The following is a 21903-nucleotide window of genomic DNA, read 5'->3' as shown; positions in this document are numbered from 1 at the left end:
CCAACTATTTTCTTATCTTTTCTTCTTCTTCTTCTTCAATCGAATGGTTGCGATCTGCCACCGTTCGCCGCCGATCGCTTTCGTTCGCCGCTGCCGGTCGCCGGCAACCGGTCCGGCGAGCTCGTCGGAGGCTTGCTAGGCTAGGGCAAGGTTTGGTGAGCTTGCTGGAGGCAAGCCCGACCATTGGCGAGGCTAGGCAAGCCTCGTGACGCCCACCCCACCGGTGGCCAAGCGGGCCTCACCTAGCCCCGGTGAGGCTTGCCTAGCCCCGCCGGTGGCCAAGCAGGCCTCGCCCAACCCCGACGAGGCTGGCCTAGCCATTGGTGAGGCTCGGCCAATGAGGGCCAGCCTCGCTCCGGTGAGGTCACCAACCCTCATCTGGCTGGTCGTCAGTTCAATGACTGGCCTGAAGAAGAAGAAGAAGAAGAATATGAGAAAAAAAAAAAAAAAAAGAAAAAAAAAAAGAAAAGGAAAAAAAGTATAAAAATTATTTAAAAATTTAAAAAAATTAATTTGGAACATAATTAATGAGCATTGTACTAAACGTAATTTTATTCCAAAAGATCGAAATTTTGGACGTTACTAAACGGCTTAAAATGTTTAGAATCTGTTCCCGCGAACAGAAAAAAAATCATTTATGATTAGAATCTACTTCCTGAATAGAATCGTTACCAAACGTGCCCCTAGCCTCTAACGACCGGCTAGAGGCCACAATTGGTGAGGGTTGGCCTCGCCGGCCTTAAGCGAGGTCGCCCTCTCGGGAATCTAGCGAGGGCGACCTCACTTGAGGCCTACGAGGCCGACCCTTGTTGGTCGTGACCTATGGCCCGTTGTCGGAGGCTAGGTGACTGGCTAGAGGAAAAAAATGGAAAGAAATTAAAAAAGAAAAAAAGAAAAAAAAATTAAAAACATACAAAATATTTTAAAAAATTTTAAAAAATATTAAAAATAGTAAATTTGTCCATGTTAGCAAATTCTAGCTAAAATTGATTAGATGGACTTAATTAGCAAAAATGAAGATATTTAGAACTCAATTGACAAAGTTAAAAGGTTTAGAATCGAATTAGTAAAAATGTAATAAATTTAAAACTTTTTGGACAATTTTTCTTTCTGGCTTGAGTTGATTATGATCATTGAGTCTTGAATATAGTAGACTCAAAACATAATGGGAGCTTGTCGATCATAAATTCTCAACCTTGCGCCCAACTGAAATAATGTTTCAAATAAGCCAAGCTTGACTTGATTCAGATCGTGGCGCTTCAAGCTTTTACAGTAATATTTTAAGTCTAAACAAGAGTTAAAAGGCCATACCAGACTCGAATCTGGAAAGTGAACTAAAATGAAAATATTGCACTGTCAATCTTGTAATATACATAAACGTGTATATATGTTTATAATTTATAATAAACGATTTTTCGATCATGCCTGGGAACTGATAGTTTGAGTTTTGCACGAGTAAGTACTTGAGCTATTCAAATTTGAAACAAATTGAGCCGAGCTCCTTGTAACTCGGGGTAGCTTAAACTCTCTCGTACTCTTATTCAATCGTGCCTCAAGTAGTAGATCTGGAGGTGAATTCATGTCCTAAATGAACTCATACTTTATTAGGGAGAGTAGTCATTTCTCATTTGTCTAATGTCTCCGGATCATGCGCAATACGGGCGAATCACTGAGTACCATCTTAGAAAAGTTCCTCGATCAAATCGGATGTTTGTACGTATTTAGTTTAGGGTCCCTCGGTATTGCCCAGAACCCAACACAGATAAAGATCTTTCCATGAGGTTTCTGGTGTGGCTCATACAAGCCTTTTTTTTCTTCTTCTTCAATTCTTTCTTCTCTATCCTATGCTGATGCCCACATTCACATTGGAACAAGAAGGGGCCAATGTCAACTTGTTTCCCACCCCATTGTCATCCTCATATGCTATCATACGCTATTCTCGAATGTGCTTTGGCACAGAGATGAATCCCTCTATCGATCAGCTACATTTCGACTGTCAGGTGTGAGGGAAGAACTTCCAGGCACGACCTACGCGCGAGGAGGAGAAAAGAACTGCGGCTTGGGAGGCATTGGAATGCTTTTCAAGTTGCCCATCAACATTTCCAGCACTTGTGTCATTGAGGGCCGATCCTTCGGATTTATTTGAATGCACCACACGCCTACCATAACCATCTTTCTTGACACAGCAACTTCTTCTTCCACAAGATCACCGAATTCTTGTGCTCTTTCTTCATTGATTTCGTCATAAATTCGGCCTGGAAAATACAATTCACTCGATGCACTTCCCCTTACTTCTTCATGCTTCCTCCCGCCAACCATCTCAAGCAACAGCATTCCGAAGCTGTAGACATCGGATTTATGAGAAGGATTATTTCTCATGAATATTTCAGGAGCAATGAACCCGATTGTCCCCCTAGCACCTGTCATGGTTATGAAGCTTCTACTCCTGGAGTGTATTTTTGCCAACCCAAAATCAGAGATTTTCGGGTTGAAGTTCTCGTCAAGCAAAACATTATGGGGCTTTATGTCGAGATGCAATATCCGTGAGGCACAGCCCTTGTGCAAGTACTCAATTCCAAGGGCAACCCCAATAGCAATTTCGAGCAGCCTTTCCGTCGCCAAAGAAAGTTTTGACCCTTCTTTATGCAGCAAATCTCCTAGAGACCCGTTAGGCATGTGCTCATAAATTAGAGCTTGTTTTGAACCTTCCAAACAGAAGCCGAGCAATCGGATAATATTAACATGGTGAATCGTGCCTATGGTTGCAACTTCGTTAATGACCATTTGGCTGTTGTTGCTGGACTTGTCGAGTATTTTGACGGCGATTGGTCGCCCGTCCGGCAGCTTTCCTTTGTAGACAGTACCATATCCACCTTTACCTAGTCGCTCCTTCAAGGCATGAGTCATTTTCTTTACGTCCTTGTATGAATACTTGGTCAATAAGGTTGACTGATAAGTTCTTAGGAATTGCTCTGCATTTGCCCTTTCTTCTGCAGTTTCATCTTTGCCAAAACGGGATGTCTTCTGAATTGACAAGCTTCTCGTCTTAAAAATGTACAGTAAGGTCATAATGAGCACAAGAGAAGAGCTTCCCAATGCACAACCTGCAAATCATGCGCCAACTGATTAGCTTAATGGACAACCAACAATCTTTTTGCAAAGTAATAAAGACGATTAATTTGCAGAAGGAATTCAAGCAAGTCGCGTTGATGAGAAGCCAATAAACAATTTTGGGTTCTTGCAAGAGAACAACTAAAACAGAATTCAGTGCCATTGCTCCTTGAGAATCCCTATCACTAAGCATGGTCTGTAACTTCTCAATAGGGACAGGCAAAACCAAACCACCCAATGAAACTAAAAATAATCAGACTTCATAATATGCAGATATGTAATTGCTGCAGTCCTCGTCTAGCTTCCAAAATTTCTCATCGTCAACCTTGTATAGTCTGCCAGCAAAAACTGAGATGAAATAAGAAAAATTATGCATTCAAGCACGAAATACCTCAAGCAAGACCATGGCTATCAGAGATCATATCAAATATTAAGTTTCATGCTCTCTTCCATGTCCAACTTAACTCTAGAGTCTAAAACTTCAGAAGCGATGAAGTAAATGTGCATACCGATAATGAGTTTGGTCTTGCTTGGCTTCCTGCAAAGGTCAGACGAAGGAAATGAGTACCGTGTAGGATTTCTTTTCGAGGGAAGTGATGAAGTTCAACTTCCAATATCCTCATTAGGAGGCAGTGGCAACGGCCATCGCTGCATGCTGTACATATATTTAAGTCATAGCGAAGTCTATCTCACCTCTATCTTTTAGCTTCTAGTGCACAGGCTGTGCGGACAAATAGAATTCCCAAGGTTGTCTTGAGAACATGACTCCAACTTGAATCCGTAAAGGTAAGCAGAATTTTTATTTTTATTTTCTCATTATACGACTTGAGATTTAATTAGGAAAGTCTTGATTAAACTTTTGGTTGACCGAAAGTACAAAGCAACAATAAATCTTTGTGGACTCTTTTTTTTTTTTTTTTTTTTTTTTTTGATTTTGACAGAAATCTTTGTAGGGTTGGTTTCTAGTTTGAGAGAGTTTTTTTATTTTTGGAATTGCATTAATTGTGGTGCTTGCTTGTGAATGTTAATATTAAAATTCTAAATTGGTAGACTTATGATAAATTTACTATAAATTAATTTTTTAACAATAAAAAATCCCAAATTAGAACTTCTACGATAAATTTATCCCAAATAACCACAAAAACCCCAAACTAATACACTTGTTTAAAAATTACCAAAAAATAATTTTTTACTGCCAAAAACCCTAAACTAGTATATTTGTAATAAATATATCATCCATTAAATTGGATTAATATCACAAAAAATCACAAAACTGAAGAGAGAGTAAAATCCCAAATTGGTAAACTAGTCAATTGTCAACCAACTCAGCAATTTGACAAAAAAATTTAATGAAAAATAACAGATGGTAAATTTATTATAAGTGTATTAATTTCGAGTAAATTTGTCAAAAGTATACCAATTTAGGTTTTTGATTATTAAAAAATTAGTTTTGGGTAAATTTGTTACAAATATATCAGTTTGGATTTTTTGTGGTATTAACCCTAATTTTGTGCTCCACAAAGTGCTCTTTTATTGAAATGTCATGTGATGTTGGTTAATTGTTGCTATGAAGCTTATTTGGTAAGTTTGAAATTATTTGTGTTTAAAATTAAGGGTTAATACTACGAAAAACACTAAATTGGTATATTTATGATCAATTTATCATAAATTAATTTTTTGATCATCTAAAACTCCAAAATTGTACATTTGTAACAAATTTATCATTCGTTGGTTTTTGTTAAATTTGATTAATTTAATGAAAAGCCATAAAATTGGTACACATATGATAAACTTAAGGTGAAACCTCAAACTAGTATATCAACTTAACAATTTAACGAAAAAATTTAATAAAAATTAATGGAAGGTAAATTTGTCATAAGTATATTAATTTGAAGTTTTTTGTATGATGGATAGTGTAACTTTTGAATGACCACTTAAGTTTCACTTTCAATGTTAACTCAGTAAAAGCATGCTGGACCATTTATTCAAAATATTAATATGGAGGATTTTATATGATTTTTCTAACATTCTTGATCTCGATTTTTGTTTTTTAATTTTCAAATTATGGGGTGTTTTCATCATCAAGTTTTGGGGAACTTCCATTTGTTTTATTTTTTTATTTTGTTACTTACTCTCAGACTTTTATCATACTCATTTACAAAGTAAGAGGGTGGAACCCCACAATATTTGAAATTAAACATCTCCATCCCAGTTCCTAAGAAGTTGGGGAATCAAACTTTCCACATTCCCGACATTAACTATTCCTTTTTATTGATGAAAATTTCATGGGATAAGTGTTACGAAATCTTAAAACTTGTTATGAAAATGCAATTGAGCCTTAAAACTTGCAAAAAATGCAATCAAGTTTTAAAACTTATCAAATTGTTTCAATCGAGTCCTAAAGTTAACATCGTGAACCTTTTTCCGTTAAAAATGCTGATGTGACATTTTAAATAATTTTTTTTAAATTTTCCATGTGGATTTTTAATGATTTTTATTCATTTTTTAAAATTAGATTTATTCATTTTATCTTATTTTCACCAAAAACTAAAAAGAAAAGTTAAAAATTCATTTTTAAAAATTAAAAAAAAATCGGTGGCTCCTCTCTCTGCCGCCTCCCACCATCGCCGGAGGGGCCGAGCGACGGTTGCTAGCCCTGGGCGGTGGTGGCGGCCCTTGCCCGGCCAGGGCAAGGCCTCTCCAACCTTAGGTGAGGGCCGGCAATCGTTGCCCACCTTGGGCGAGGCCTCGTCGGCCCTCGCTCGGGGCCGAGGCTTGTTAGATCTTGGTAGGGGTGCCCCGATTTGGGCCCGCCGGTTCTTGCGGGGGGCCGGCAAATGTCACCCTCCTTGGGCGAGTCTTTGCTAGCCCTCACGAGGGGTCGACGATTGTTGCTGCCTTGGGTGAGGCCTTGTCGACCCTTGCTTGGGGTTGACGAGGCCTCGCCTAGCCCCTCTCGATGATGGGTAGCGGCGACGGGAATAGGAGCCACTAATTTTTTTAAACAATTTTTGAAAATAATTTTTTAAACTTTTCTTTTTAGTTTTTGGTGAAAATGAGATAAAATGAATAAATCTAATTTTTAGTTTTTAAATCTATTTTTTTAAACGAATAAAAAATTATTAAAAAAATTCACATGAAAAATAAAAAATTATTTAAAATGTCACGTCGGCATTTTTAACGAAAAAAAGCTAACGATGTTAATTTTAGGATTCAATTGAAATAATTTGATAAATTTTAGAACTCAATTATATTTTTGTGATAAGTTTTAACTTCTCAAAGACTTATCCCAAATTTCATCTATGCATTCAGAACAAATGGGAAGGGGAAAGTGGAGAGTTGGATTCTCCATCTTCTTCGAGGGCTGACATTTTATTGCATAGTGATAAAGTGAAAATTCAAGAGTGAGTTGTAAGTTAGAATAAGATTGATTTAAAAAAAAAAAAAAAAAACGTCAAAGGACTTACTTGCGGCTGCCACCGAAGCAGATGACTTTTCCCAAACTGGCGTCGAATCCGCACCGTCCGCCCCTCAGCTGGCAGCGGTCGCACTCCGGAATGGCGGACCAGACCAGACGAAATCCTTTACCCATCAGATCGAGAACGAATCTCCACCTCTCGCCATTACTCTTGTTCATAAATCCACTGCTCCTTAAACCGAGGACATCGGACACAGGCACCTCCACGAGCCTACATCCGTCGGGCGTCTCTCCCCCGTACGAGTTGTCGGAACCGATCGACTGATCGCTCGATCGGTTCATCCACAGATAAAGCTCTGCGTCTCCACAGCTCGCATTCACCAGCGTCGAGTCGGTGAGCTCGCGGGGGAGCGCAATGCCGGCGGCACACTTGAAGAAGGTGAGGTTGAAGCGCCACTGAGGAGGGAGGCTGAGGTTGTCGATCTTGACCCCGGAGCTCGGAACGGTCAGGTTCGTGAGCGACTCGCAGGAGCCGGCGGCCAGGTCTTTGATGAGCTGGGCGTTGACTACGGTGACGGCGAGGTCCTGGCGGTCCAGGTAGAGAGTTCGGACCTGGTAGGGAGTGCCGGGGAGGTCGAGGACGGGGCGGCCGGCGGCATCGCAGGAGACCTGGAAGCGGGGGAGGCCGCAGTCGAAGCGGCCAGTGCCGAAGGTGGCGGCGTCGGAGAAGGGGAAGGGGAAGTTGATGCCTCCGCAGGTGAAAGGCTGGCATGGGTCGTGGTACGACGGGTACTCTCGAGATTGGGCGGTGCCGAAGATGGGGACGAGAAAGATGGTGAGCGCGGAGAAAAGCGGGGGCCGCATGGCTTGACAGTGATGGCGTATTTCACAAGAAAACTCGTGTTCAATCTCCACTTCTCCATTCTTCAATCTGTAAACCTGTTTTTATAGACTAGTCAATTGTTTATGAACGCTAATAGCCTTTTTGACGTCACAGCCTCCCCACGTACAGTGGAACTAACCATGGCAAGCCAACTAGTTCCAGCATTACCGGGCAATTTCAAATACCGACAAACTCAAACTTCCAAACATTATGTTCCGTGTGAGAAAATATTCAGTGGCTTCAAACCATCAAGCACGGCATTCCTTAATTTAATCAATTCTACTTTTGACGTTCGATGAAAAATTACGGCGGAAGCTAACTTTTTTCTCTCCTCCGGATGGCTTTCTACGGAATGGACTGAGCACAGTTCAATGTCGACATTTGTTGACTGCTTGCTCTCTCTCTCTCTCTTCTTTGTAACAAAACTCGATGAGATCCTCTTTTCTTTCACGTTTCCGTCTCTCTTCTGCAACGAGCTTCCATCTGTCTTCCTCTCTTAAGGGTATCCCTGACTCACCTCAAGTCGTCCCCTCCTCCTTCTTCTTCGCCTTTGTCCTTGTCGTCATTGTCGCCTTTCCGGTTTTGACTCTAAAAATCATTGACTAATCTCTCGAACTCTTCTTCGTTTCCACTCCTAATTTGTACCTCGAGTACATCCCAAAGATTTTGAAGTGGAAGATGTTGGAACTTTATTTGTAAAACAAACTAAATGTATGTTTCCTTGTTCCACGTAGAAAAAGTAAAAGGAGGTGGACCAATTAATAAATGTAGGGTTTCTTTAATGTACCTAAAAAAAAAGATTGGGTGTGGGTTAGACCCCACCATACCCATGTGTGTGAGTGCGCGAAAATCAGCTACATTGGTTTTATCATCATTCTTTGTATACCGATGATTTTTGCCTGCTTTCAAGCCTCTGTCTTTGATTTTGGTTGGGCTAAGGACAACCAAAGATTCTGGCGATCCGTTTTAATTGCATTTGATCTGACTTTGAGGTTGTTGCTGAAAGGAAAATTAAAGTTAGGCACGGAGGTCTACTCCCCTCAGTATTGTGCTCGGCAACTTGGTTTAACCCCGGGCATTCCGCTTATGGCTCTTTACTCCATGGACTTCCCGTTAGAAGAGAAGCAGCTTTTCGGGGTGACTAAAACGTTTTGATCTTTTCATTTGTTGCCGCACTATCACCAACAAAATACTCCGCCATTTCACGATCAAACCTTTCGTCTCAGCCCCTAGCGTTTTCAAGAGCTTCATTACTTGGTGGAGGACTTACCGAGATTCTCTTTTTACCGAAGACTTTGACGCTATTCTCGGCAAGATCATCTCCAAGGCTGCTCCTACCGACATTGTTGAACCTTCATCTAGCTTTCCTACCATTCCAACTCATTATGCGTTGAAAAGAACGTGAGACCCAAGTAATTTATTTTCTTAGCTTTGTGGTACTCTTTAATTTGGCTCTAGTTTAATGTCCCAATGATCTATATGTCCTTGCTTCCGGGCAAGCACCCCTACCTCGAAATAGGAGACGCTTATCAATATCAAGGTCTGTCCCGATTGTACAATCTACCCGATCAGCACGCATAACCTTTAGCTCTTTCGCTCCTGAGATTATCAATGTGGAACCATCGCAAACACATGGCCGTTCTCGTGTTGATAGTCCCACATCTTTGACTTCTCTTGCCGTCGAGACTTCAGCATCAGTTCCAATCAGTATTGACAATTCCCCAGGCTTGCAACACTTCCTACGTCAGAACATGCTTCCTCGTCTTCGGATGGAATGAATGGATCTCCTTCAATGGATGGGGAAGACTCACCAGGACTGGCTCACCCCCGAGAGCTGACCTCTTATATTGCTAGCGGGCAGGATCCCGATGTGCTTCACAAAGAAACAACGTCGTCACCTACCTAGAGGAACTTGGAAGTGAACTCTCCTCTCACTCCAGATCTTCTTCTAGAAAGAAGGGAGGATCCTGCTGCCACTCCCATCTTACCTATTGTTACCTCAGGTTTCCTCTAAGAGCCACCAACTACTTTGACCTCTTGGATCAAAGAAGAAAGAGACCCTGCGTTATCCTCAGTTTAAGATTTCATTTCCTCATGGTCTGCTCTAGTGACATTAGAAGCTATCTTCTCCCCTTCTGTCACTTCGACTACAATTTCGCCCTCTTCTATGACCATGCTACTACCGAGTGGGTCAGAGATCATTGTGTTTATTGATGTAAGTCAGGTTTTCACCTTGCCTTGATTTTATTTTTATTTTTTTGCTTCTGACTTCTATTTTGTTAGGTTCTCTGTCATGAACCTGTTCCTATAATTATCGGGTCAACGACCCAGCTTGACTTGAAGAAGGTATCTCTTCCTACTTTCGACATCCTCAATAGCGCCAAGCGGACTTTTCATAGAATTGTACGGACGCCTTCTGTTACTCCTTTTGAGTTTAGTCCAGAGGAACTTGCTAAGCTTGCCCTAGAGGAACAACTTCGATCATTTCTGAAGATATCCAGAGGAGGCCTCTTAGGACTTTTTGGTGATCCTTGGCTCGAAGTACAGGCCAAAGCACTCCTTAAATCATTCTGTTCTGACACTGCTTTTGCTGGACATCGCGCTTTCTGAGCCAGCTGCAAAAAATATCTTTCAATCTTCCTTGAGAGCTTGGACTTAGTTAAGAGAAACAGTGATCGGTTCCAGTCTTTGGTTCTCTCAGAACGCAGGGTCCAAGCATTTGCTGAGAAAGCCCAGAAGCAGAAAATTGAAGCAGAACATCTCATGAAGTCATTTCTAATGATGATGAAGATTGAATCCCAATTGAAAAGAAACATCCTTAACCTTGAAACTCAACTTGCTAAGGAACGCCGCAAACTCCTGTCTCACCAACTAGATATGACTGACACTTGGGGCTTGTTGAGCGGCAGCATTGACATAGTAGTAGAGCAATTCAAAGAATCCGAGAAGTCTGTTGCTACCTTAGACTGCCAAAAACTGATCAAACTCCATCTCCTATCCCAGAACATGGCTCGCGACAAAGAGTTTCTATCTTTTTGTTCTATAATTGAGTGGGAATGTTATCGCTCGACTTCTCTATGTCTGACCTAATATTGAATTATCTAGCTTTGTAATTCTTTTTGTACTTATGCACGTATTCCCTTGTGATTGGGCATGTTGACAGACACGTTGCCTTCTCCTATGCTTTGGTCTATGGTAGAGGGGAACTGCCAGGAGTAGTGAATGGTCTCGGTAAGGAGATCATGTGGAGCGTGGTGATGGAGCGGTTCCATTACTGACCTTCAATCTTCCCTCAATACTGATCATCCTGGGGACCCTTTTTCGGCCCTTTGTGGCTTTTGCAAGCTTGGGTTAAACTTTATATCCTCGACTTGTTTGCTGATGCTCTCGAAATTCCTCGAAGGTGGTATGATGTACATTCAGGTCCACTTGGTCCCGATAACTTCGGCGTTGAAGTTCTTTGTAAGCCCTTACAGTACCAATCATCATCTCCTCTCTGACCTTTTACCTTTTTTATAGAACATTTCCTTTTAGTTCAAGAGGAAACCATAGTATTCGATCGTGTTTTCTTTTTTGGTCTATACCCGGCCTCAGACCAATTACCTAACTACTCCCGTGATCGATATCCAGAGGATGAGTACCTTTGAAGACATGTCTTCACTTCCGGCGATCTTCTCTTATACTTCTCTAAAGACGGTAAATTCTCCCTTGGGTTTGAAGTATACTATCCACAATACTGCGCAAGGCTGTTTGGAGCTATTCAGGAGATTTCTATGCCCTGCGTCTACTCAGTCGATTTTCCTTTTGCCTTATCGAAGCGCTGTTATCCTTGAGCTACTTTCGAGTGCCAAGAAGCTATTAATGAGGAGATGGTTGCGCACTCCAACTACTGTTGCTTCTGGTTAGATGCTAAAGGCTCCCCTTCTTTCAAGAACTGGTGGGCTTCTTATTGAGAGACTTTGTTCGCTGCCTCTACCGAGGCTATTCTTTCCAAAATGGCTAGAGTTCATCCCCCTCATCTCTGCGATCCTTGTGTTAATCGTGATGATGCAATGCTTTCCTCCTCAAGTAAGTGTGTTAATCGTGGTAACTTGATCTGTTCCTTGTGACATTTTAGCTTATCGAAAAACCTCATACACAGGAGCACTTTCTTATCATGCTGAAACCTCTCACTCCTAATCTAGTCACAGTAGGAGCCGAACTGGTATTTCTCCAAATGACAATCCTGCTCACTCCTTTGGTGTTTTGTCTTCACCCATGGATGTTCGTGATTTAGAGAAATGGAGGAGATTGTCCACTATCCTTTCATATGGATATCCTTAAATCATTTCTAATTTGCTTCTGATGGGAGAGATTGATCATCTGTTGTCAAACTCAGATCCCATAATAAACTCTTATGTCACGTCTGGCTTCTCAGTACATCTATAGGGATCTATCTCTGTCCATCAAATCCACTCTTGAAGTGCATAAGGATAACTACGTCAAACTTGCTTCTATCGAGGCGCTTAAGGCCGAATACCAACGCAAAGAATCAGAGAAAGCTAATTTTGAAGAGGAACTCAGAATTAGGATGGAATAGCTGAATGACAATAGGCGAGAGTCATCATCACTTCTTTGACGTGTTATTCCCAACGATCCGTCTTTGGTTGAATTTTTACACCGGATAAAGCTAACTGGAGAATCTGCCGGTGTCTTAACTCGATATATATATCAAGTCCAGGATGCTTTGATGTCTTTCGCTTGAGAATGTGAGGCATTTAATCGGAACATCCGAGCTTAGGCCTCTCGAAGGACTCGGTATCACACCGAGAACCTGGCGCTAGAGTGGCGATTGAGAAACTTTGTTCTTGCCTTACGTCAACAGTTTGACTTTTAATTTCTTCTTGTTACATCTAGGCGGGTCCCTGTAAATATATTTCTCTTTTCGCTTGAGAAATGTACTTATATTTCAGTAGACTTTTTAGTCTAAGCAAGAGTTAAAAGGCCAAGCCCGATGCGAAATTTGTAAACTCAAATGGAAAAATTATACTATTTATGCAGTAGTATTCTATTTTTAAATGTATGTAGATGTTTATAATGTAGGTAGATGTATCTTTTCTGGAACATAAAAACCTCACTTTCTTTTCTCCAACTTCCTTCAAGCCTTCCTTTCTGTCCTATGAAGCCTATAAACCCACTGGAACAAAAAGTATTAAGAGTGTCAACGTATTTCCCATTCTATGTCATCCTCAATTCCTCATGTGCCATCCATACGCCATTCTCAAATGTGCTTCACTGAGAAAAATCCCTTTACTAATCAGCTACGTCTCTTGACTGTCAAGCGTGAGGGGTACAGAACTAGCGTCTACATCTGTGGAAGAACTTCCAGGCATGACTTGCGATCGAGGAGGAGAAAAGAACTGCGGCTTGGGCGGCATTGGAATGCTTTTCGAGTTGCCCATCAACATTTCCAGCACTTGCGTCATCGAGGGCCGATCCTTCGGATTTATTTGAATGCACCACAAACCTACCATAATCATCTTTCTTGACACAGCAACTTCTTCCACGAGATCGCCAAATTCTTGTGCTCTTTCTTCATTGATTTCATCGTAAATCTGGCCTGGAAAATATGATTCACTCGATTTGCCTCCCTTCACTTCTTCATGCTTCCTCTTGCCAACCATCTCGAGCAACAGCATTCCAAAGCTGTAGACGTCGGACTTATGAGAAGGATTTCCCAGATTTCTCATGAATATTTCAGGAGCAATGAACCCGACCGTTCCCCTAGCACCTGTCATGGTGATGAAACTCCTATTCCTGGAGTATATTTTTGCCAACCCAAAATCAGAGATTTTCGGGTTGAAGTTCTCATCAAGCAAAACATTATGAGGCTTTATGTCAAGATGCAATATCCGTGAGTTGCAACCCTTGTGCAAGTACTCAATTCCAAGGGCAACCCCTATAGCAATTTCGAGCAGTTTTTCCATCACCAAAGAAAGTTTTGACCCTTCGTTATGCAGCAAGTCTCCTAGAGACCCGTTAGGCATGTACTCATAGATTAGAGCTCGTTTCGAACCTTCCAAACAGAAACCGAGCAAACGGATAATATTAACATGGTGAATCATGCCTATGGTTGCAACTTCGTTGATGAAGTCCTGGCTGTTGTTGCTGGACTTGTCGAGTATTTTGACAGCGACAGGTCGCCCGCCTGGCATCCTTCCTTTATAGACAGTACCATATCCACCTTCACCCAGTCGCTCCTTCAAGGCGTTGGTCATCTTCTTTACGTCCTTGTATGAATAACTGGTCAATAAGGTTGACTGATAAGTTCTTATGAATTGCTCTGCCTTTGCCCTCTCTTCTGCAGTTTCATCTTTGCCAAAACAGGATGTCTTCTGAATTGACAAACTTCTCGACTTAAAAATGTATAGTAAGATCATAACGAGCCCAAGAGACAAGCTTCCCAATGCACAACCTGCAAATCATGCACAAACTGATTAGCTTAATGGACAACGAATGATCTTTTTGCAAAGTAATGAAGACGATTAGTTTTCAGAAGACATTCAAGCAAATTGTGTCGATCAGAAGCTAATAAGCAATTTCGAGTTCTTACAAGAGAACAACTAAAACAGAATTCAGTGCCAACAACTAAAACATAATTCAGTGCCATCGCTCCTTGAGATTCCCTATGACCAAGCATAGTCCGTAGCTCTCTCAATGGGCACAGGCAAAACCAAACCACCCAGTGAAACTAAAAATAATCAGACTTCATAATATGCAGATATGTAGTTGCCGACGATCCTTGTCTAACTTCCAAAATTTCTTATCATCAACTTTGTATAGTATGCCAGCGAAAACCAAACAAAATAAGAAAAATTATGCATTCAAGCACGAAATACCTCAAGCAACAACATGGTTACCAGAGATCGTATTGAATATTAAGTTTCATGCTCCTACCATGTCCGACTTAACTCTAGAGTCTAAAACTTCAGAAGCGATGGAGTAAATGTGCATACCGATAATGAGTTTGGTCTTGTCTGGCTTCCTGCAAAGGTCAGACAAAGGAAATGAGTACTATCTAGGATTTCTTTTGCAGGGAAGTGATGAAGTTCAACTTCCCATGTCACATTAGGAGGCAGGGGCACGCTGCATGCTGTATTTATATCTGAGTCAGAGTGAAGACTATCTCCCCCCTAGCTTTCAGTTTCTAGTGCACAGGCGGACAAATAGAATTCCCAAGGTTGTATTGAGATATGTCTCCAACTTGAATCCGTAAAGCAAAGCAGAACTTTTTTTTTTCACTATACGACTTGTGATTTAAATTAGGAAAGTCTTGATTAAACTTTTCGTTGACCGAAAGTATAAAGCAACAATAAATTATTGTGGAGTTTTTTTTTTCTTTGGACAGAAATCTTTATAGGGTTGGATTTCTAGTTTGAGTGAGTTTTTTTGAATTGGCTAAAAAGGGTGTATTTTGGTTTTAATCCATTAATGAGCAGGGGAGCATTTGGCCGTCATAATCTAATTGTGTAGCTTGCTTGTGAATTACATTTGGAAGAAATTGCACCAATAAATCTTATGATAAGACTATGAATTCCTCTATGAGATTGACAAATTGTTTCGCGATAACTTGTAAGTGCTGACACCATATAAGTTATTAGATGCAATTATACGCTTTCGCACCATGTGAGCGTTTGAGTGACTTGTGTGGTATAATCTCTAAGGTATCACTTGATTTATAATGGAATCTTATGCCATTCTCTACTTGGAATAGTCACATTATTTGAATAACGTAAATTGAGAGTCTCCTTTCTTTCTTTGCGCTATATATTCTACCATTTGATATTTTTTCCCTTTTTTCCACAATAGGTGACTTGATTTTGATTTTTTTTCCCGCCGTGTACATATTTAGCAAAGGTAAAATTTTGCACTATGCAAACTATTCTTTTATTGAAATGTCATGCCATGTTGGTTATTTAACGGAAATTAAATAAGGGTAAATTTGTTATAGGTATTCTAATTTGAAGTTTTTGTGGTATTAACCCTTAAATTAATGGAAAGTATAACCTTTGCATGGCCACTTAAGTCTCACTCTCGATATTAAATCATATGGATTCTTGATCTTCATTTTTTTTTTTTTTGATGACCCAGAGAACCCGCGCACCATATCAACACAGATAGCTCGATAGGCCCGGGGTAACGGGGTAAACCCTGGGACGACGCTAGCGGATGACCCACCATCTGACGTCGCACTTAAGATCCCGTGCGGCTAGCGGGATTCGAACTCCTCTTCTCTCGCAAAGAATGATGGGAGCACTTATCCTACTTGGCCACCGCAGGCAATGGTTTTTTTTTTTTTTTTTGATAAAGATAAGAATATATTGATAAGCCTCGGACAAATGTACAAAAACGGCATCAAAACTTACACTCTAAATGCGAACAAAAGAGTAATTCTTCTTCTTCTTCTTTTTTAGTTTTTTTTTTTTTTCATTTTCTTTTTAAATTTTTAAATTTTTTAGTTTTTTTAATTTTCAAATATATGGGATTGCTCTGCCCTTTTGTAGAGCGAGAGTGGAACCTCGGGTCTCAAACGAAACGTTTGGACCCTAGCTCTCCGGTGGGAATTGAAATTTTCACTTCCTCCTTTCCACGCGTCCGTCCGTGATGAAATTTTCATCAACAAAGAATAGTAAACGTTGGACGAAAAGAAAAGAAAAGAAAAGAAAAGAAATAAAGGACTTACTTGCAGCCGCTGCAGAAGCAGACGACTTTTCTCGAACCGGCCTCGAATCCGCACCGGCCGCCTCTCCTTCGGCAGTTTTCGCAATCCGGAATGGCGGACCAGGCCAGAGGAAATCCTTTTCTCATCACACCCAGAACGAAGCTCCACCTCTCCTCTTTACTCATGTTCCTAAATCCACTGCTATTTAAATTGAGGACATCGGACACTGGCACCTCCACGAACTTGCATCCATAGGGCGTCTCTCCGCCGTACGAGTAATCGGAACGAATCGACTGATTCCTCGATTGGTTCCACCACACATAAAGTCTCTCCTCTCCGCAGCTCACGTTCACCACCATCGCGTCGGCGATTTCGCGGGGGAGCGCGATGCCGGAGTCGCACTCGAAGAAGGTGAGGTTGAAGGGCCACCGAGGAGGGAGGCCGAGGCTGTCGATCTGGACTCCGGAGCTCGGGATGGTCAGGTTCTGGAGCGACTCGCAGGAGCTGGCGTTCAGGTCCTTGATGAGCTGGTCGTTGACGACGGTGATGGCGAGCTCCTCGCTGTTCGGGTAGAGAGCTAGGACCCGGTAGGGAGTGCCGGGGAGGTCGAGGACGGGGCGGCCGGAGGCGTCGCAGGAGAGCTGGAAGCGGGAGAGGCCGCAGCCGACGGAGTCGGTGCCGAAGGAGGCGGAGTCGGAGAAGGGGAAGGGGAAGGAGTAGTTGATGCCTCCGCAGGTGAAGGGCCGGCATCGGTCGTAGTCCAAGGCGTCGTCTTGGGGTTGGGCGGCGACGATGATGGTGAGGAGGAAGGTGAGCGCGTGGAAAAGCATGGGAGACATGTTCGACTGGCCTGAAAAATATAAAAATAAAAATAATGTGCTACATATAAATATATATATAGTATACTTAATACATATTGGAACTGTTCGCGTGGATGATTTTCGATCAGAAGTGGCCCGTCAGGCACTCCCCAAGTCAAGTCAAACTCGCAGGACACTTGTCGCTGGTCACTATCAATTCATCGTTCGAAGGTGAAGTCCGAACATGAATGAGTAGACACGACTTTTTTTTTCTTTTTTTTTTGATTTGTATGCCAGAGCGAACTAACCCTTTTCCTTTCTTGTTGTGTTATTGTTTTACAACTTCTCCGATCAAAATCATAACATTTTTCGTATTGATTATCATATGAACAATGGAAAAAATTATAATGCGTGCCAAAATGAATTGCAAATCACACATATTTGACATTTTTAGAGCTTTTCTTTCTCGCGAGGTATGTCATGACATGCCCATCGCTTTTTCATATAAATGTACGACAAAGGTATGATACTCATGACATTGCACATGCCTATACTCAAAACTATAGTAATATATTCCTTCGAGCATTCGATCTTTTTTTTTTTTTTTTTTTGGTAAAGGTAATAATAATAAGAGGAAAAGTTAGCTATACAAAAGACTAGCACAAAAAAAATTCACTCAAAAAGCACATGAGCAAACTGAGTGAAAGGGAGCCGATGTAAAAGAAACAAGAAACAGCTGAGACAATCAACAACAACAAGAGCAAATGCCCCAAGTTCGAATGAAGCAAAAGGGAACACATCCAAAAGCATCATGAGCGCAACAGGCGCAGCAACGTCTAGACAAAGGACAGGAGCAAAACCCCAGCACTAATCGATCTAGCGAAGAACAAACCCAGCAGCCTATTATAGCTCAGCAGGGCTAGCAACGAAGACTAGAGGGTCAAATCCCCACCCTCGTTGAAGCCTCCTATTTCTCAGGTTATCAGGCACCTTGTTGTAGGTTAGTACTTTTTCTTTGACGACTTTTATGAGATGATTCTTCAAGGCCGCAACCTCAAGCACTTTGCCCCGGAAAATGATGCTGTTCATTTTCTTCCAGATAAGATGGCACATGGCCCCAGAAGAGAAACGGGCAATTGAGTGGAAAAAGTCTTTACTAGATAAAAATTTTAGAGCCCAAAGGAGATTTTCTGCCCACGACCTGTTATGCCAGGGAAGATTATATTCCCTGCCCAAAAGAAAGCAAACCTCGCAGGAACATGACACTTGAAGAAGAGATGGTCAATCGAATCAGGAGCATAATTGCATAAGGCACACACTTCATAATCAATTCTTCCATGAGAAATGAGTAAAGCCTAAGTAGGAAGTCGGTTCTTGGTGATCAGCCTGGCTGAACTGGTAAAATAAACCTTCATGGGCGTGAGCCCCTCCTCTTACAAGACAGAGGTCGGTGCTTATTCCCGGAGTAAGCCTCAATTCCCACGCCCCTTTTACCTTAGGCTTTCGATCTATTTTGTTGTATTACTCGAGTAAATGGATAGTTTAGATAAGTTTTAAATAAGTGATGTGTATCTCGCAATTTTGTGAATCAAAGGATGATGAACGCGGAGAAAAGCGTGGGAGGCATGTTTTGACCTTGATTGCGCAACTCGAGTATTTGTATGCAAAGTCCACTTCTCCATTATTTAATTTGTAAGCTTATTTTTTTTTTATAGATTGTTCAACTGTTTACAAACGCTGGTCGTCTTCTTGACATCAGAGCCTATCCGTGAAGGGTGGAACTAATCATCTGCAGCTCAGCTCTAATCATGGGCAACAAGCTCCCCACCTCCCCGGATGATATAGTCAATACCGACAAAGTCAAACTCCCAAACGCCATCTCCTGTGGAGAGACCAAGTTCATCCGGGAATGGATCAGCGAAAATCAATAAATTAAGATACGGTTTTTTTTTGTCAGTCCTACTCTATGTCTACTCTACACTCACTCTCAGACTTTTGCCCTACCTCTTGCAGGGCGTGAGAGTCGAAACCTACTCCTGAAACTTACGCGTCCCCACCCCATTCCCTTCTAAGAAGGTGGAGATTTGAACCCCTCACCTCCCCCTTCCATGTTGGAATGGTGGCCACTAGGGCGAATCCCAGTGGTTACGTATCTCTTTTTGGATTCATGAATTTCCTATAGTTTTTTGTTCACGTATCTACTGAATTCATGAATTTCCTAGATTCATATATCTTTTAATTCATGTATTTATTGAGTTCATGAATATCTTAAATTCATGTGTCTTTGGATTTATGAATTTCTTGGATTTGCGTATCTCTTGATTCATGAATTTCGTGGATACATGCGTCTATTTAATTCATGTATCTCTTCTGTACATAAACTAAAAATCTCTATAAATAGATAGGAGGATAGAGCTTCATTCATTAGGGTTTTTGGTTTTTGGTTTTTCTGACTCAATTCCAAAAAGGCTTTGATATACTTTTCTACTCATTTGATATACTTTTCTACTCCTCTGATTCTTCTGAGTGTGCTGGTTCAATTGAACGGTTCGACTGAGCCCTGTTTGCATAGTGCTAATCCAAACATGTTCGAGGTGTTGTATTTTGGGAGGCATAGTTCGTGAATCTGCGGAGCATCATTAGCAGGAACTAATCGCCTTAAGGAGATTCGGATATCCGTACCTCACCTCCAATTTTATGTTATTTTTTTCAGTGATATCTTATTTTATTTTTCTTCAAGATTTGTAAGTCTACATAAAACGAATGATATTGTTTAGCTATTATCTTCTTCTTTATATTGATGTTCTAATTACAAAAAATAGTGTGTTTTCTCTAGATTAATTTCCAACAGAACACCGATGGCGAGGAAGAGCTAATTGCAGCTCATTCATGGTGGAAACAAGATGACATGATGATGAAGCCACAAATGAAATTCGCAAGTGAGATTCTTTCAAGAACTCGCATGCAGGAGGGCAAGTCTAGTTTCTACTCCTCTCAATGCAAAGCTTATAGAAGTCTTGTAGGTGCACTTCAATATCTCAACATGACACGACGAGGCCATTCATGTGCTGTGAATTTGCTAAGACCAGAGGAAATCCTTCTCTCATCAGATCCAGAACGAAGCTCCACCTCTCGCCGTTACTCTTGTTCATAAATCCACTGCTCCTTAAACCGAGGCCATCGGACACAGGCACCTCCACGAGCCCACATCCATCGGGCGTCACTCCCCCGTACGAGTAATCGAAACCGATCGACTGATTGCTCGATGGGTTCTTCCACAGATAAAGCCTCTCGTCTCCGCAGGTCTCGTTCACCAGCGTCGCGACGGCGAGCTCGCGGGGGAGCGCGATGCCGGAGGCGCACTTGAAGAAGGTGAGGTGGAAGCCCCATTGAGGGAGGCTGAGGTTGGCGATGGTGACTCCAGAGCTCGGGATGATCACGTTCTGGAGCGACTCGCACGAGTCGTCGTTCAGGTCCTTGATGAGCTGGTCGTTGACGACGGTGACGGCGCGCTCCTTGCTGTTCGGGTAGAGAGCTAGGACCCGGTAGTGAGTGCCGGCGAGGTCGAGGACGGGGTGGCCCAAACGGTCGCAGGACACGTGGAAGCCGGGGAGGCCGCAGTCGAAGGGGTTGGTGCCGGAGGAGGGGAAGTTGGAGAAGGGGAAGGGGAAGGAGAAGTTGATGCCTCCGCAGGTCAAGGGCGGGCATCGGGCGCCGTCCAAGGCGTCGTCTTGGTGTTGGGCGGCGACGATGATGATGAGGAGGAAGGCGAGCGCGTGGAAAAGCATGGGAGACGTGTTCGACTGGCCTGAAAAAAATAAAAATAAAAATAATGTGCTACATATAAATATATATAAATATATATATTTTTAATCTAGTATACTTAATACGTATTGCGACCTGTTCGCGTGGTTGATTTTCGATCAGAAGTGACCCGTCAGGCACTCCCCAAGTCAAGTCAAACTCACAGGACACTTGTCGCTGGTCACTATCAATTCATCGTACGAAGGTGAAGTCTGAACATGAATGAGTAGACGCGACTTTTTTTTTTTTTTTGATTTATATGCCATAACGAATTAACCCTTTTCCTTTCCTGTTGTGTTATTGTTTTGCAACTTCTCCAATCAAAATCATAATGTTTTTCGTGTCGACTATCATATGAACAGTAAAAAAAAATTATAACGCATGCCAAAATGAATTGCAAATCACACATATTTGATATTCACATAGCTTTTCTTTCTCACGTGTCATATCATAACATGCTCATTACTTTTATATATCAATGTACGATAAATGCATGATACTCATGACATTGCACATGCCTATACGCAAGACTATAGTAATATATTTCTTCGAGCATTCGATCTATTTTGTTGCATTACTCGAGTGAATGGATAGTTTAGATGAGTTTTAAATAAGTGACGTGCATTTCACAATTTTGTGAAACAAAGGATGATGAGCGCGGAGAAAAGGTTGGGAGGCATGTTTTGACCTTGATTCCGCAACTCGAGGATTTGTATGCAAAGTCCACTTCTCCATTATTTAATCTGTAAACTTAATTTTTTATAGATTGTTCAACTGTTTACAAACGCTGGTCGTCTTCTTGACAGCAGAGCCTATCCACGCAGGGTGGAACTAATCATCTGCAGCTCAGCTCTAATCATGGGCAACAAGCTCCCCCCCCTCCCCGGATGATATACTCAAGTACCGACAAAGTCAAGCTCCCAAACGTCATCTCCTGTGGAGAGACCAAGTTCATCCGAACTGAGACGATTTGGGTCGAACACCGATGGCGAGGAAGAGCTAATTGCAGCTCATTCATGGTGGAAATGGAAACAAGTTGACAGGATGATGAAGAACTTCAATGCTGGCACAAAAGAAATTCGCAAGTGAGATTCTTTCAAGAACTCGCATGCAGGAGGGCAAGTCTAGTTTCTACGCCTCTCAGTGCAAAGCTCTGACTCAAAAGATCTATTGAATCCTGAATCTT

The 21903-nt window shown here is 41.8% G+C and overlaps 2 protein-coding genes across 2 annotated transcripts; both read right to left on the bottom strand.

The window, feature by feature from the left end:
- Nucleotides 1–1840: 1840 nt before the first annotated feature.
- On the bottom strand, nucleotides 1841–7393 carry LOC104435560 (rust resistance kinase Lr10). Its single transcript, XM_010048285.3, has 3 exons — nucleotides 6579–7393; nucleotides 3621–3649; nucleotides 1841–3104 (listed from the first exon to the last, which is right to left on the bottom strand). Exons 1-3 carry the CDS (start codon nucleotides 7391–7393, stop codon nucleotides 2029–2031), a joined length of 1920 nt encoding a protein of 639 aa, XP_010046587.2. The 3' UTR covers nucleotides 1841–2028.
- A 5062-nt stretch (nucleotides 7394–12455) lies between these two features.
- LOC104435559 (rust resistance kinase Lr10-like) lies at nucleotides 12456–16954 on the bottom strand. The gene is made up of 3 exons (XM_039306252.1): nucleotides 16135–16954; nucleotides 14408–14436; nucleotides 12456–13866 (listed from the first exon to the last, which is right to left on the bottom strand). Exons 1-3 carry the CDS (start codon nucleotides 16950–16952, stop codon nucleotides 12713–12715), a joined length of 2001 nt encoding a protein of 666 aa, XP_039162186.1. The 5' UTR covers nucleotides 16953–16954; the 3' UTR covers nucleotides 12456–12712.
- Between the last annotated feature and the right edge of the window lie 4949 nt (nucleotides 16955–21903).

The sequence above is a fragment of the Eucalyptus grandis genome, chromosome 2 (assembly GCF_016545825.1).
Source record: "Eucalyptus grandis isolate ANBG69807.140 chromosome 2, ASM1654582v1, whole genome shotgun sequence".
Lineage (NCBI taxonomy): Eukaryota > Viridiplantae > Streptophyta > Magnoliopsida > Myrtales > Myrtaceae > Eucalyptus > Eucalyptus grandis.
Note: the sequence above shows the minus strand (reverse complement) of the source record. Positions and strands in the feature narration are given on the sequence as shown.

Bases quoted from the DNA above. Each gene is read 5' to 3' on its own strand.
- LOC104435559 (XM_039306252.1), bottom strand. From the start codon at position 16,952: ATGTCTCCCATGCTTTTCCACGCGCTCACCTTCCTCCTCACCATCATC. The intron at 14,437-16,134 runs GTAAGTCCTTTA...TGACCTTTGCAG, and splicing joins TGCTTCTGCAGCGGCTGCAA to GAAGCCAGACAAGACCAAAC. The intron at 13,867-14,407 runs GTATGCACATTT...CATGATTTGCAG, and splicing joins CAAGACCAAACTCATTATCG to GTTGTGCATTGGGAAGCTTG.
- LOC104435560 (XM_010048285.3), bottom strand. From the start codon at position 7,393: ATGCGGCCCCCGCTTTTCTCCGCGCTCACCATCTTTCTCGTCCCCATC. The intron at 3,650-6,578 runs GTAAGTCCTTTG...TGACCTTTGCAG, and splicing joins TGCTTCGGTGGCAGCCGCAA to GAAGCCAAGCAAGACCAAAC. The intron at 3,105-3,620 runs GTATGCACATTT...CATGATTTGCAG, and splicing joins CAAGACCAAACTCATTATCG to GTTGTGCATTGGGAAGCTCT.